Genomic DNA, 13,659 nt, shown 5'->3' with positions numbered 1-13,659 from the left:
AAAAAGATACTTTAAGGGCTGGGGATATGGCTCAAGTAGTAGCATGCTTGCATAGCATGCAAAAAGCACTGGGTTTAATTCTCAGCACCATGAAAAATCCAAAAAATAAAGATATTGTGTCCACCTAAAACTAAAAATGAATTTTTTTAAAGAAAAGATACTTTAAAAAGCAAAATGTAGAGGGAGAAAGTAGCAACAATTTTTTTTAGTAATTAGGCTTTTTAAATTTTTTTTAACATTTGTCTGTTTTCAATGTTGTTCACCCATTAACACTTCAAAAAAATAACAGTTTCTTTTCTGAGTTCAGTTGACCAAGGAATAGCCACACCCTTGGAACAAAACACACACACACACACACACACACACACACACACACACACACACACACACAAAGAAAAACAGAATTATCTTTAACCTAACTTTTTATATGATGTCTCAGATCCCCTTAAATTTGCACATTAGCTTCTTTGTTCAGTTGAATTGAAACTGCTTTTTTTAGTTGGAAAGTGTGACTATTGAACTTGAAACCTTTTATTCTGGGCATCTTGGTGGTTTCTGGTGAGGTTAAGTGGGTGAGAGGGTGAAGGAAAAATGGGGGATTTTTTCCTATCATAACATGAAGTTTTCCCTACAGTCTGCTCTCAGGTGCCAGAACTCAAGTATTTTTTACAGTGGTATACTCTGATTATTTTTACTTCCCCTTTACCCATTACTTTTAACAGCATTTTATCAAACTACACTTATTAAGAACCATTTTTAAAATAACATTATAGTTCGCCTAACCAGTCTGTACTTATTGCTTGTGGTTTCACTCACCTGCTATGCCTGTTTTTGGTGTCTGAAAAACAGATATATTATGTTATATATTTTATCCATTTTCCTACAGGTATATACTGAAAAGAAAATTAGGTCTGGAAATATTCCATTTTGATTGAATGCTATAATCAAGAGAATAAAATTTAAATATGCTAAATATATCTCCAGATTTTCTCAAGTAACTATGCTTAAAACAAAGAAAATATCCTAAAATGAAAAGCATGGTCAGCTTCAAAAAATCTAGAATAAAACCCAAGTATTTATTATTAATGATGGATTATAGATGATAAATACAGAATAGCCTCAAGATTTAAAGGAAAAATAGTATTCAACCTGGTATTCTAAAATGAAGCAGATTATCCATCAATCATAAATAAAAATAGATTTTCATAAATAATAAAAATCTAAAAAGCAATTTTCCATACCTCATTTCAAAGAGAGTTACTCAATATAGAAGAAAAATGTAACAAAAAAAGAGAGCAGAGTTTGTGGACAGAAACAGTAACTCTAACTGAAGAGCTCAAGAAAGTTATGGTGATTCTGCAGTAGACCTTCAAAATAGTTTTGTTAGTATACCTCAGCCCTATCTTTAAAATGATGGCTTAATAGAAATATTAGCTATTGACTAGTCAAGTGATTTAATGTAGCAAAAGTTAGAAGATTCTAGTGATCTATTTTCTCACCACAAAAAATGAATATTAGAAAATACAGGAAAAACAAAGTGATGAAAAAAGAAAGTAAAAACGCACTAAACACAAATAATGGAAAGCCAAGTTCTGTATATGAAATAGAGTAAAATGTACAATTTTTGTAAAATTTAATGGGATAAAAGAAAGTAATATTGATTGTTCTTGATGGTAAGAACATACCCCCATGAGCAGCATTCATGTCCTGATATTGGAAGTCAGAAAGGCTAATAAATTAGAGGAAAAAATCATTCTTACTTCTGGTGTGTGTTTTGTGATGAAAAGTTTCTTAAAGTCAAATTTGTGAAAATGTTTATGGGTTTTTAACCTTCATAAATTTTCTGTAGACAAAGAATGCAACACATAATTATTTTTAAAAGAGAATTACTAACTGAGGAAGCATGAACACAGGGACTTGTAAATATTAAAAAAATATAGTGGGGTGTGGTGGCCTGTACAGATGCTGATACTCAGAAATAATAAAGTGCCCAAGCAAGAAATCACAGAACACATACCATATATGATAATCAATTAAACGCTAAATCCTTTTAATATTTGACTGATTAGGCCTGAAGAAAAAGAAGTGGCCCCATAAGTTAAATTGGTTTTCCTCCCTCTCTCATTGCAATTAGAAAAAATAATGGGAACACCTAAAACATTGTGTAGCATCTTTTATTTATATTTCAAGATTATGATCAATATAATCAGACAACTAGTAGTAGGCATGGCTAAATTTAGTTACCTTTTAAAACTTTACATAGGGGCAAATAGAGTGTAGGCTGATGATCTGGGTGTAAATTTTAGAAACTACTGTTTTATATAGCACTGGGGATTGAACTCAGGGTGCTCTATCACTCATATATATACAAAATTCTTTGATATTTTATTTTGAGACCTGGTCTCATTTAGTTACCAAGGCTGACCTTGAAGTTGTGATCCTTCTGCCTCAGCCTCTATGATATTTGAAATTACAGGTATGTACCACCACATCAGGCATGGACACTAATTTTTTTTTACATGCATCTAATAATCAAAACTATTTTAAATATTTTGCCTTTTCTTTGATATAAAATATTCAATACTATCTTACCAAATTGGTTTTGATCCTAATATTCTTTTCTTGAAAAGGCCAATATTCATGGTAAATAGTTATACTTTTTTTTCTTACCTTAACAAGATTTACTCATTCATTCTATCCTGAGTTAGCAAGTCAATTTTATCCATGTTTGAGAAAAACAAATTGCTATAAATATTTCTGGTCACGGTTTTAAGAGAAGTACCTTCCTCTTAGTCATAATCAAAAAAAAAAAAGATAGGAGAAAATTTAGTAAAGTCAAAAGCTAAGATCCAACAGTTGGCCAGTTCTTGTTTCAACCAGATGTTTATGATTTGATTGTTTCTTTTTTAAATTTCTTTTTCTGATTACTCTGATGGCCTTTTATATGATATTTAATAGTCAGTTTCATTTAAAAGCACTAGCTTATGTGAAAAGTGGATACTAAGGGAAATAAATATCTGGAACAAATTCATAGTACTCAATATGTTTCTCATGATTATATACAATTTCCTCCCACCATTCTGGGATTGCAATTTATAGAGCTTTAAATAATTACCATTTCTCACTCTATTTCACTATTAGCACATGCAGAAATAATTTCTGAACAAATTTATATTAAATAAGTAGCAATGTAGAGAAAACCAAATATAATTTTCACCTGTGATATTAAAACAATATATGTGGAAGTTTGCCAAAGAATACTTGGCATATTCAAAGAATAAAATGAAGAAATTTACCAGAATTGTTGCTTTTCTTTATGTGATAGGGCACAGTTTATTGACATGTTGTTTCAAAAAGACATTAACATTTTCCTTATGAAAAAATAGTTGTTATTCCTTAACATAAATTTTACTTGATTTTTAAAATTTTTTACCCATTTATCATGCACACTTTGAAGTTATTTGCTGTGGGAAAACACAGTGAGATACTGATCAATCAGTTGTATTTTCAACTAGTGTTGTAAAATGCATCTCTTCTGACACATTTGCTTGTTTTCATTTTATATAATAGCATCATGCACTATCAGCATGAGAAGAATTTGGTCATTAATTTTTGTATCAATAGTGGGTTAGGTACATTGCAAAGAAGTTGAGAAAATTACATCTATAATGGAGGAATCTCCCAATCTTTTTTTTTTGTATTTCCTGTGGTGCTTCTGCTCTTCATATTACTATGTTAACTTTAATTTGCATTGTCTGTACAGTTTCTTATAACATAAGACATTTAGAATTTAGGAAATCATATATAGTAAGTTTATTTCATAAACTGATATAAGACTCAATGAAAGACTTCAGCATTATTAATGTACATTTTATCAAAATTCCATTATATCACAATGGTACATACAGTATTAAAATTTTATATAGCTAAAGGATTTTTAATAATGAATGATAGGCGCCCTAAGCAAGAATGTAGTTCCAATTATTCATTTACTGAGCTTCATTCATTCATAATATAATTGTCATCAAAAACCACATATCAGAGTGTGTGTTTTGAAAAAAAATTTTGGTGAATTACTAACAATGTAGCATGAAATTTTTATTTATTAGTGGTTCATCATACCCACATCTTACTCACATAGTAAGATTGTTATAATGTTCAATAAGTTGTAACTAAAATCATGAAATACCACATACCATAGTGTACAGATTATATAAATGTTCTTATTATTTCTTCATCCGTTTCACAAATATTTATCAGCTACTTACTATATGCTAATTAGAAATAAATTCATCATAATTATCTCAGATTATCATTTTTTTTAATCTCAGATTATTTTTATAAAACTGCAAGACCTCATTTGAAAAGAGCAATATAGATTTCAGAAGTAACTACGGTTTCTCTAGTGAATAATGTGTATCGAAATCTCCTAAGGTCTTGGGGTATGCAAATATATTTGAGATGCATCAGATAGTACATATGAAAAAAAATACTACTTATATGTTATTTAAATAAAGTGAAATATCATACCAAAGGTTAAAAAATTAACTTTTGGGGAAAAAAAAGCAAAAGGGTGCACTAGTATTCGAAATAAGGTAATAATAATTTTCACTATAATTAGTTGTTTCTGAGTCTCATTTCACTCTTTAATTATCTATCCATTGTGTTAAGAACCCCTATAGGTGTTAAACTATATAAAGTATATATATTGTGGTGTGAGGTGTTATTGGAAAATATTAGCATTTGGTGAATAATGCCATCAATTTTCCGTTTTGTAGTATTAAAGAACTATTTCAGATTAAACTATTTCAGTATTAAAGAACTATCCATTTGCAATGGATAGTTCTGTTTAAAGTAATAATAGTTTTTCAATGTAGAAATTATTTAGAAAATTTTAGGTGTTCTCCAAAAGTCTGTAACAACCATATTTGATGAACTTTGTGTCATAATGTATAAGAAAAGTTGCTTACCTACCCCAAACCAGATATCATTGGAATAACCTTGTGTAGTATCAGCACATGCAAGTTTAGATGAGGACTGTTGCTTCTTTTCTCCTTTTTCTTCCAACCTACAACGTGGCTTATTTTTCATAAGCAAATTTCTATGCTTGTTCAACCTCTTACACATCTCAGAATTCACTAGGAGGGATCCCTGACAAAATAGAAACAAGCATATCTGAGATAGTGTATAGATTAATATATGAAGAAGTTCAAGAAAATATTGATCTGGCCATGAGATGGTGTGTTAACTATACAGAAAGCTAAAAATTTAAATTGAAAGAAAAATAATACTCCTGAGAATTTCTATGAATCATGCAGTCTTTGGAAGCAGATATTTAAAGTAGGAAGCTCTTGAGACTGATGTCCACTGCATCTTTTATATGAATATTTGCTCTGGTTTTGAGGGCCACCAGATTTTAGGCAGTAAACTTTTGGCTTGATGTAGCATAATCAGAAAGCCCAGCATTCTCTTGTTATACATAGGCATTGTTTACTAAACATTCATTGAGTTTTTGCACAGACTTTTCTCTTATTTTAATATAACTAGCCCATTAGTCTTGTCACATTCAAATTCATTCTTTTTCAAAAAGTAATTTAATTAAATTTCCTATTGTCTTTAATATAAAATATCACCCTAAAATAATTTCTGTACTCTAAAGCATTTTATTGTTGTATCTAGAATCTTTATAACTACTAAGAAATGACATTTTTCCATTGTCTCTCTCATATTACTTTCATTAGTATTTGAGTATGTCCCCCAAATGCTCATGTGTTTGGAACTTAGTTTTAAAGGGAGAGAGTTGGGAAATAGTGAAATGTTTAAGAAATGAGATCTACTAAATTGTGGTTAGATCATTGGGAGAGATGTTCTTGGAGAGGATTAATGTAACTTTCATGGGGCACAACATAGTTCTTTTTAAGCCGGTTGTTACAAAAGAGCAAGTCTTTTTTCTGAATTTCTCTGACTTCCTGTCTCATTATGTTCTCTCTACCTCTCAAATGTGCCCTCACCATAATGCCAACTCATGTGTAATGCAGGTGAAGGAGCTGTCACAGAGCTGGTACAGTGCACTTAAATCTTCAGAACTAAGTGCTCAAAAATATTTTTATTTATCTATAAGTTGTAGTTGGACACAATATCTTTATTTTATTTATTTATTCATTTTCATGTGGTTCTAAGAATTGAACCCAGCTTCTTGCATGTGACAGGTGAGCACTCTACCACTGAGCCACAAACCCAGCCTCTCAGAATTTTTTTTATGCATTTATATCTCTTTTTATACATTGGCCCGTTTCTGGTATTTTTCTATAACATTATAAAACAGACTAAAACAACCTCTGTGTCTTATTTCTAAAGAAGAGAGATGAGGCTTTGCAATGTATTATCAAAAAATAGTGTGAAAGTTTTAAAATAAGAACTGTTATGCATTCACTGAGTGACCTTTAGTGAGTGATTAAATATCCTTGAGTCTAAGGCATCTTACTATTAGAGTGAGTAGAACATCTAAGATTATATTTTAAAAGCTCTGGAATAGTTTATATGGTAATGGCTTAGCATTTCTGATTCTTATTTGTTTTTATATTTCAAAGGTGATATCTTGTATTTCTTAGATTCCTCATGGTGCTTAAGTTAATGTTTTGCCATTTACTTTGGGACTCAAATATGTGGAATTTATTTTGTAAAACAAAAGCAAGAGTGGTTCCTTAGAATATAGCAAAGACTCTATGAGAGTATTTTTATTTTTAATGGAAAGAATTGTCTCATTGCTAATGATTATAGAGGGAATTTACATCTTGATGACACCCATTAATCAGAAATGGTCTGAATTGTCTACATCAAAACCATTAGAAAACCATGAATAAAGAGGCAGATTAAAAAAAAATAGTTTTTTTTCTAGCACCATTTTGAGTCTTCTATTAGAGTACAAATTATAGTATTTTTTACCAGTGAAAGGACTCAAAAACATGTAGCTGCATTTTAAGCCTCCTGTAATCACACAAGTCACCATCAATCAAAACACCATTGTAGGAAGAGAAATGTAGATAGTCACAGGCAGAAAAATCAAATAAAAAAGTGCAATTTGTCTTATGCAAAAAAAGAACTCATTATTTATGTCATACTTCTTTTGGCTCCCAGGTTCCATATCTTTGAGCTCAAGATATTCAACCAGGGGGCTGGTGATGTGGCTCAAGCAGGAGCGCGCTTGCCTGGCATGCGTGCAGCCCAGGTTTGATCCTCAGCACCACAAACAAACAAAGATGTTGTGCCCACCTATAACCAAAAAATAAATATTAAACCTCCCCCCACCTCTCTCTCAAAAAAAAGATATTCAACCCGAAGAAAGTGGATTTGTTTATGCTAGATTAGTTAAGAACTGATATAATTAGAATGTAGCTTAAGCATATTTTGTTTTGGGGTTCAGTTGTTTCAAGTATGATGGCTTTCCCAGGAAAGCAATGCAGGGATTTTGTCCTCCACTTCACCCAAATTTTATGGAAATATTATTATTTGTTTAAATTAAAAGTGGAAGCCACAGGCAATATACAGCAGGTATTGAAATGTCATGATGAGACATCAAACTGCAGTTGTTTTTCTCATATTTTTGTATCATTGATTGCTGTGGAATTTGAATATTTGAAATATAAAAACTATATTCAAAAATAAACATTAATACTTTTGTATTTTAAGGTAATTTTAAGGCTCATAGCCTAAGGTCATAATACACAGTGTAATTACCTCATACTTTTCTAATGTAATCCCAAGACAAAGAAGTTGGGATATATTTTTCATGAAAAAAAAATATTTTTACTAAGAGAAATTATGTTGTTCCATGTATCATACTTTTCTATGCAGTATGTTTGGCCTTAAAATTAATAGAAGTGAATGTTTGATGTGACTGACAAAAGGTTTATATTATCTTGTCCTGGTGAATATTGTGGCAGAATATATGGAGGATTAAACAGAAGATTTCTGAAATTCTGTATTTTTTGGCTGCAAACTGTTGAAAGGTACATCATTGTTATTAATGAAAAAGACTGACTAAAAACAGCAATGTTCTTTAAGTGTACATACGTAATCAAATTCTTTGTTAAGCAAAAATGCCCTGTGCAGCCAGGCATGTCTGAAACACATTATACTTAGACTCTCGTAATCTCAGTTCTTTTTTTTAACTCTAAATAGTAAATTTTTCTAGCTCAATAAATCTGTCTCTATTCCTTTTCTTGCTTTTAAAACTAGAGGAGCAATACTTGTCTTTTTTAACTTTCTGGATTATTTCCCAATTTGATTGCAATAAAATATGCAGAAAACTTTTGGAAAATATTACAAAGCATACAAATGGAAGTGAATAATCTTTGCTTACTTTGTAACACTTTTATTTCTTTCAAATGCTGTTGGAGCTCAAAGTGGGTAACTTATCTTTCTTCAATTACCTTTAACTGATTATATGTTCATTTTCCCCCTAGCATTTGGAAATCACACTTCATCCACTATTGGTCTCTTACTTAAGTCTTTACAATTTTTTATTTCTATATTATTGTGTTGATACAATTGATTTTTCTTCTCATTTAGTGTAGTTTCATGTATAATTAAATTGGTATAAATATGTCTATATTGGAGAGTGTACAATGTCCCCAGACCTTTTTCTTAGGCATATGTTGCTGTAAACTCAATTCTTCAAGAATTATATGTAATGTTAATAAAATTGTGAATGATATTCAATATGATCTTTGTATGGATTCTGTGTATAAGAAGCTTTTACCCTATTGTACCTGAAAAGCCAACATCTTATGATAAGAAACTTAATCTTTACATACAACCTTCTCAGTTTACCTCTTACTACTTGGTCCTCAGAAAATGAGACTATAAAACATAGCTCATTGATTATTTTGTCATAAGTATAAGACCTCACTCAACCTTAACTCCACATCCATTTCTCTAATTCCTGCCCTGAAATAACACTACCCATAGAATAACAAGGATGTCAGAATTTACTAATGTACATGAAAATACTGATCATTGACCTCATTCACAGAAAAATGAAATGTCTTCAATGAGGATGAAGTCTAGAAGGCCATTATGCACACAAGAAAAACAAAACTCTTCTCTCCTGTAAGAGCTACCTTTAAGTTTGTGGATATTCAGTCTATTAAAATCACTAGTAAATGTTAAATTGTTAAAAAATAAAAATTTTAACATTTATAAATCAAGATATGAAACTCTGGGGCTTATTTTCCTATATCTATATCCTTCTTAAAACTCTTAATTTCACCATAAATACAAACAGAAAAAAATAATAATCTGACTTATGCAAATTTTATTCCACATTGAGTTTAATTAAAATGTGTAAAAGTATTAACAGATGCTAGAGTATTATTCACTCAACTGTATGTTTCACTGTTACATAGAACATTTAGTCAAGTGGAACACTATGATGTCTGTAATTTAACAACAGGATGCAATACATGAGGGTTAACATATAAACAAATATTCAGTTATAAAGACATATTGTATACATAAGGTAAATATAGGTAAAAAATGCACTGTAAACCTGGCATGATGGTCTATGCTTGTAATCCAAGCAAATTGGGAAGCTGAGAAATTTCAGAAGTGTATATTCAGCCTCAGCATCTTAGTGTGGTTTCAAGCAACTTAGCAAGACAGTCTCAAAATTTGAAAAAGTGGAGAGTGGGCTTAGGAATATGGCTCAGTGTATACAAATACCTAAACTTAAACTGAAATACAAAAAAAAAATAAAGTTTAAAATATTACACTTCAGTATTAAACATCAAAAATAGATTTCATATAATTCTTTTCCCAGTATTCAACAGTGAAAATAGTAATTTTTGATTTAGAAAAACAATTATATCCTTTCAAAGATGTGGTTTCATCACTATGCATGTATGATATTTATGACTAATATTTCTACAAAATAACTTGATAATGCTTAATAAATTTAAGCAAAAGTTAAAGACAACTACTTGTTTTCTAAACTTAAATGAGTTTTTTATTTTACTGATCCTCATATACATCAAGGTGTAATATGTAGATAATAACTTTACTATACTCTCAAAATTATTATAAATGTTTCATTGTTATATAAGGCATACATGTTGGACAAAATCTGTTCAGTGTTCTCTACTAGTATGGTTTTTCAGATGTTCAATGAATTTAAAATTTAAATACATTTTGGAAATATTATTTAACTTTTTAGAGTTTCTGGGCACAATGAATTCTCCAAAAATAAGCAGTGTTTAAGAAACATGTGGCTACATTTTTTTTTCCATTTGTATTTTTCTCTAACCAGTATGTATCCACAGGTGCCGAGTATTGGTGAATAAATTTTGGAGGCATTGTCAAATTGTCAATTTTCATATTTCAAAATTTTCTCTTCACTATGGTTATTGTTGTGAGGATTAAATGTTGTCCTTTTCTTAGAGTAATGGTAAAATGGTCTCATTTGTAGAGCTTCTCTACAGTGTGTTTTCTCTGATGTCTAGTAATATATGATATAATATAAAATGTTTCTACATTCTGTACATTCAGATGTCTTTTTTCCAGAATAAGTAGCCTAGTGGGGAAAAAAATTATTTCTTATTAAAAGCTTTGCTGCATTGTTTCACTTTGTAGTATAAATTTCTGTATAAATTTGGTTGTTAATAAGGTTTAGTCTTTCTTTTTTAATGTTTATTTCTCACACATGAGAGGCTAGCACTCTACCACTGAACCACAACCCCAGCCCCAAGGATTAGTCTTTCTTTAAAAGTATTATCACTTTATTCACATTTCACATTCACCAGGATGTCTTCTGCTGTGGTGAATAAATTTTTATTTATTATTAAAAGCTTTTCCACATTATTCACATTTGTAGGGGTATTCTCCAGTGTGAGTTCTGTTGTGGTGAATAAGGCCTGTTTAATTGCTAAAAGTCTTGCCACATTCCTTATATTTGTAAGTCTTCTCTCCAGTGTAAATGCTCTGTGGAAAAAAAGGTGTAATATTTGAGTAAAAACATTGTCACACACTTTGCATTTGTGAGGCTTCTCTCCAGTGTGAGTACTGTTGTGGCAAATAAGGTATCATTTTTGAGTGAATGCTTCACCACATTCTTTACATATGTAAGGCTTCTCTCTAGTGTGAGTTCTCCTGTGGCAAATAAAGCCTGTTTTTTGAGTAAAAGCTTTACCACATTCTTTACATTTGCAGGGCTTCTTTCCAGTGAGTTCTTCTGTGGTAAATAAGGTCTATTTTTTGACCAAAAGCTTTGCCACATTCTTTTCATTTGTAGGGCTTCTCTCCACTGTGACTTCTGCTATGGCAAATAAGGTTTGATTTGTCTCCAAAAGCTTTGCCACATTCTGGACATTTGTAGAGCTTCTCTCCACTGTGAGTTTTGCTGTGACAAATAAGGTATGATTTGTGACCAAAAGCTTTGCCACAATCTTTACAATTGTAGGGCTTCTCTCCAGTGTGAGTTCTCTTGTGGTAAATAAGGTATGATTTTCGACCAAAAGCTTTGCCACAATCTTTCCATTTGTAGGGCCTCTCTCCAGTGTGAGTTCTGATGTGGCAAATAAGGACTGATTTTTGACCAAAAGCTTTGCCACATTCTGTACATTTTTAGGGTTCTCTCCTCCAGTGTGAGTTCTCTTGTGGCAAATAAGATGTGATTTTCGATCAAAGGCTTTGCCACAAACTTTACATTTGTAGGGCTTCTCTCCAGTGTGAGTTCTCCTGTGGTGAATAAGGTGTGATTTTCTACCAAAAGCTTTGCCACATTCTGTACATGTGTAGGGCTTCTCTCCAGTGTGAGTCCTCATGTGGCAAATAAGGTTTGATGTTCGACCAAAGGCTTTGCCACAATCTTCACATTTGTAGGGCTTCTCTCCAGTGTGAGTTCTGATGTGGCAAATAAGGACTGATTTTTGACCAGAAGCTTTGCCACATTCTTTACATTTGTAGGGCTTCTCTCCAGTGTGAGTTCTCTTGTGGTAAATAAGGTCTGATTTTTGACCAAAAGATTTGCCACATTCTTTACATTTGTAGGGCTTCTCTCCACTGTGACTTCTGCTATGGCAAATAAGGTTTGATTTGTCACCAAAAGCTTTACCACATTCTGTAGATTTGTAGGGCTTCTCTCCACTGTGAGTTTTGTTGTGACAACTAAGGTCTGATTTTCAACCAAAAGCTTTGCCACAATCATTACATTCGTAAGAACTTTCTTCAGTAAAAGTTCTTCTGTGGCAAATAAGGTTTGATTTGTAACCAAAAGCTTTGCCACATTCTGTACATTCGTAGGGCTTCTCTCGAGTGTGAGTTCTCCTGTGGCAAATAAGATGTGATTTTCGACCAAAAGCTTTCCCACAATCTTTACATTTGTAGGGCTTCTCTCCAGTGTGAGTTCTCTTGTGGCAAATAAGATGTGATTTTCGACCAAAGGCTTTCCCACAATCTTTACATTTGTAGGGCTTCTCTCCAGTGTGAGTTCTCTTGTGACAAATAAGATGTGATTTTCGACCAAAGGCTTTCCCACAATCTTTACATTTGTAGGGCTTCTCTCCAGTGTGAGTTCTCCTGTGGCAAATAAGGTCTGATGTTCGACCAAAGGCTTTGCCACAATCTTTACATTTGTAGGGCTTCTCTCCAGTGTGAGTTCTCTTGTGGCAAATAAGGACTGATTTTTGACCAAAAGCTTTGCCACATTCTGTACATGTATAGGGTTTCTCTCCAGTGTGAGTTCTCGTGTGGCAAATAAGGACTGATGTTCGACCAAAGGCTTTGCCACAATCTTTACATTTGTAGGGCTTCTCTCCAGTGTGAGTTCTCTTGTGGCAAATAAGGACTGATTTTTGACCAAAAGCTTTGCCACATTTTTTACATTTGTAGGGCTTCTCTCCAGTGTGAGTTCTACTGTGGCAAATAAGGTTTGATTTGTCACCAAAAGCTTTGCCACATTCTGTACATTTGTAGGGCTTCTCTCCAGTGTGAGTTCTCCTGTGGCAAATAAGATGTGATTTTTGACCAAAAGCTTTGCCACAATCTTTACATTTGTAGGGCTTCTCTCCAGTGTGAGTTCTCCTGTGGCGAATAAGGTCTGTTTTATGACCAAAAGCTTTGCCACAATCTATACATTTGTAGGGCTTCTCTCCAGTGTGAGTTCTCATGTGGCAAATAAGGTGTGATTTTCTACCAAAAGCTTTGGCACATTCTTTACATTTGTAGGGCTTCTCTCCATTGTGGCTTCCTCTGTGGTAAATAAGATCTTTTATTTTACTAAAAGCCTTGCAACATTCTTTATATTTGTAGGGATTCTCTTCAGTATAAATTCTCTGGTGGTGAACAAGGCCTGATTTTTTATATGATTTATGGTGTTTACTCTCACTTGTAGTTTTCCATATATTCTTTTGTGGTAAATAGTTATGATCACAACTTTTATATTTTGCACTTATCGCTTCATAAAATGTATGTTTTAGGCCCTTTTCTGGTGAATATTCTTGGGTATGATTAGGAGTCATGACTGAAGTAAACAAAAGTAAAAAACAGTACCTATTAGACTGGGATAAATATATTTTGCATACATAACATGAAATTAAGGTAAAATAAATACATCAGGAGTTAGCAGATCAGTAAATCTAAAGTCACCATAAATCCAAAAATATA

General features: G+C 32.1%; 1 protein-coding gene across 1 annotated transcript; it reads right to left on the bottom strand.

Moving 5' to 3' along the window:
* Positions 1-9,982: 9,982 nt before the first annotated feature.
* On the bottom strand, positions 9,983-13,228 carry LOC144371318 (uncharacterized). Its single transcript, XM_078033702.1, has 2 exons — positions 12,235-13,228; positions 9,983-12,150 (listed from the first exon to the last, which is right to left on the bottom strand). The coding sequence occupies exons 1-2, from the start codon at positions 13,161-13,163 to the stop codon at positions 11,244-11,246; spliced, it is 1,836 nt and encodes a 611-aa protein (XP_077889828.1). The 5' UTR covers positions 13,164-13,228; the 3' UTR covers positions 9,983-11,243.
* Between the last annotated feature and the right edge of the window lie 431 nt (positions 13,229-13,659).

This window comes from Ictidomys tridecemlineatus, chromosome 16 (assembly GCF_052094955.1).
Source record: "Ictidomys tridecemlineatus isolate mIctTri1 chromosome 16, mIctTri1.hap1, whole genome shotgun sequence".
NCBI classification, from domain to species: Eukaryota; Metazoa; Chordata; class Mammalia; order Rodentia; family Sciuridae; genus Ictidomys; species Ictidomys tridecemlineatus.
This window is presented reverse-complemented; position numbering and strand designations above follow the sequence as displayed.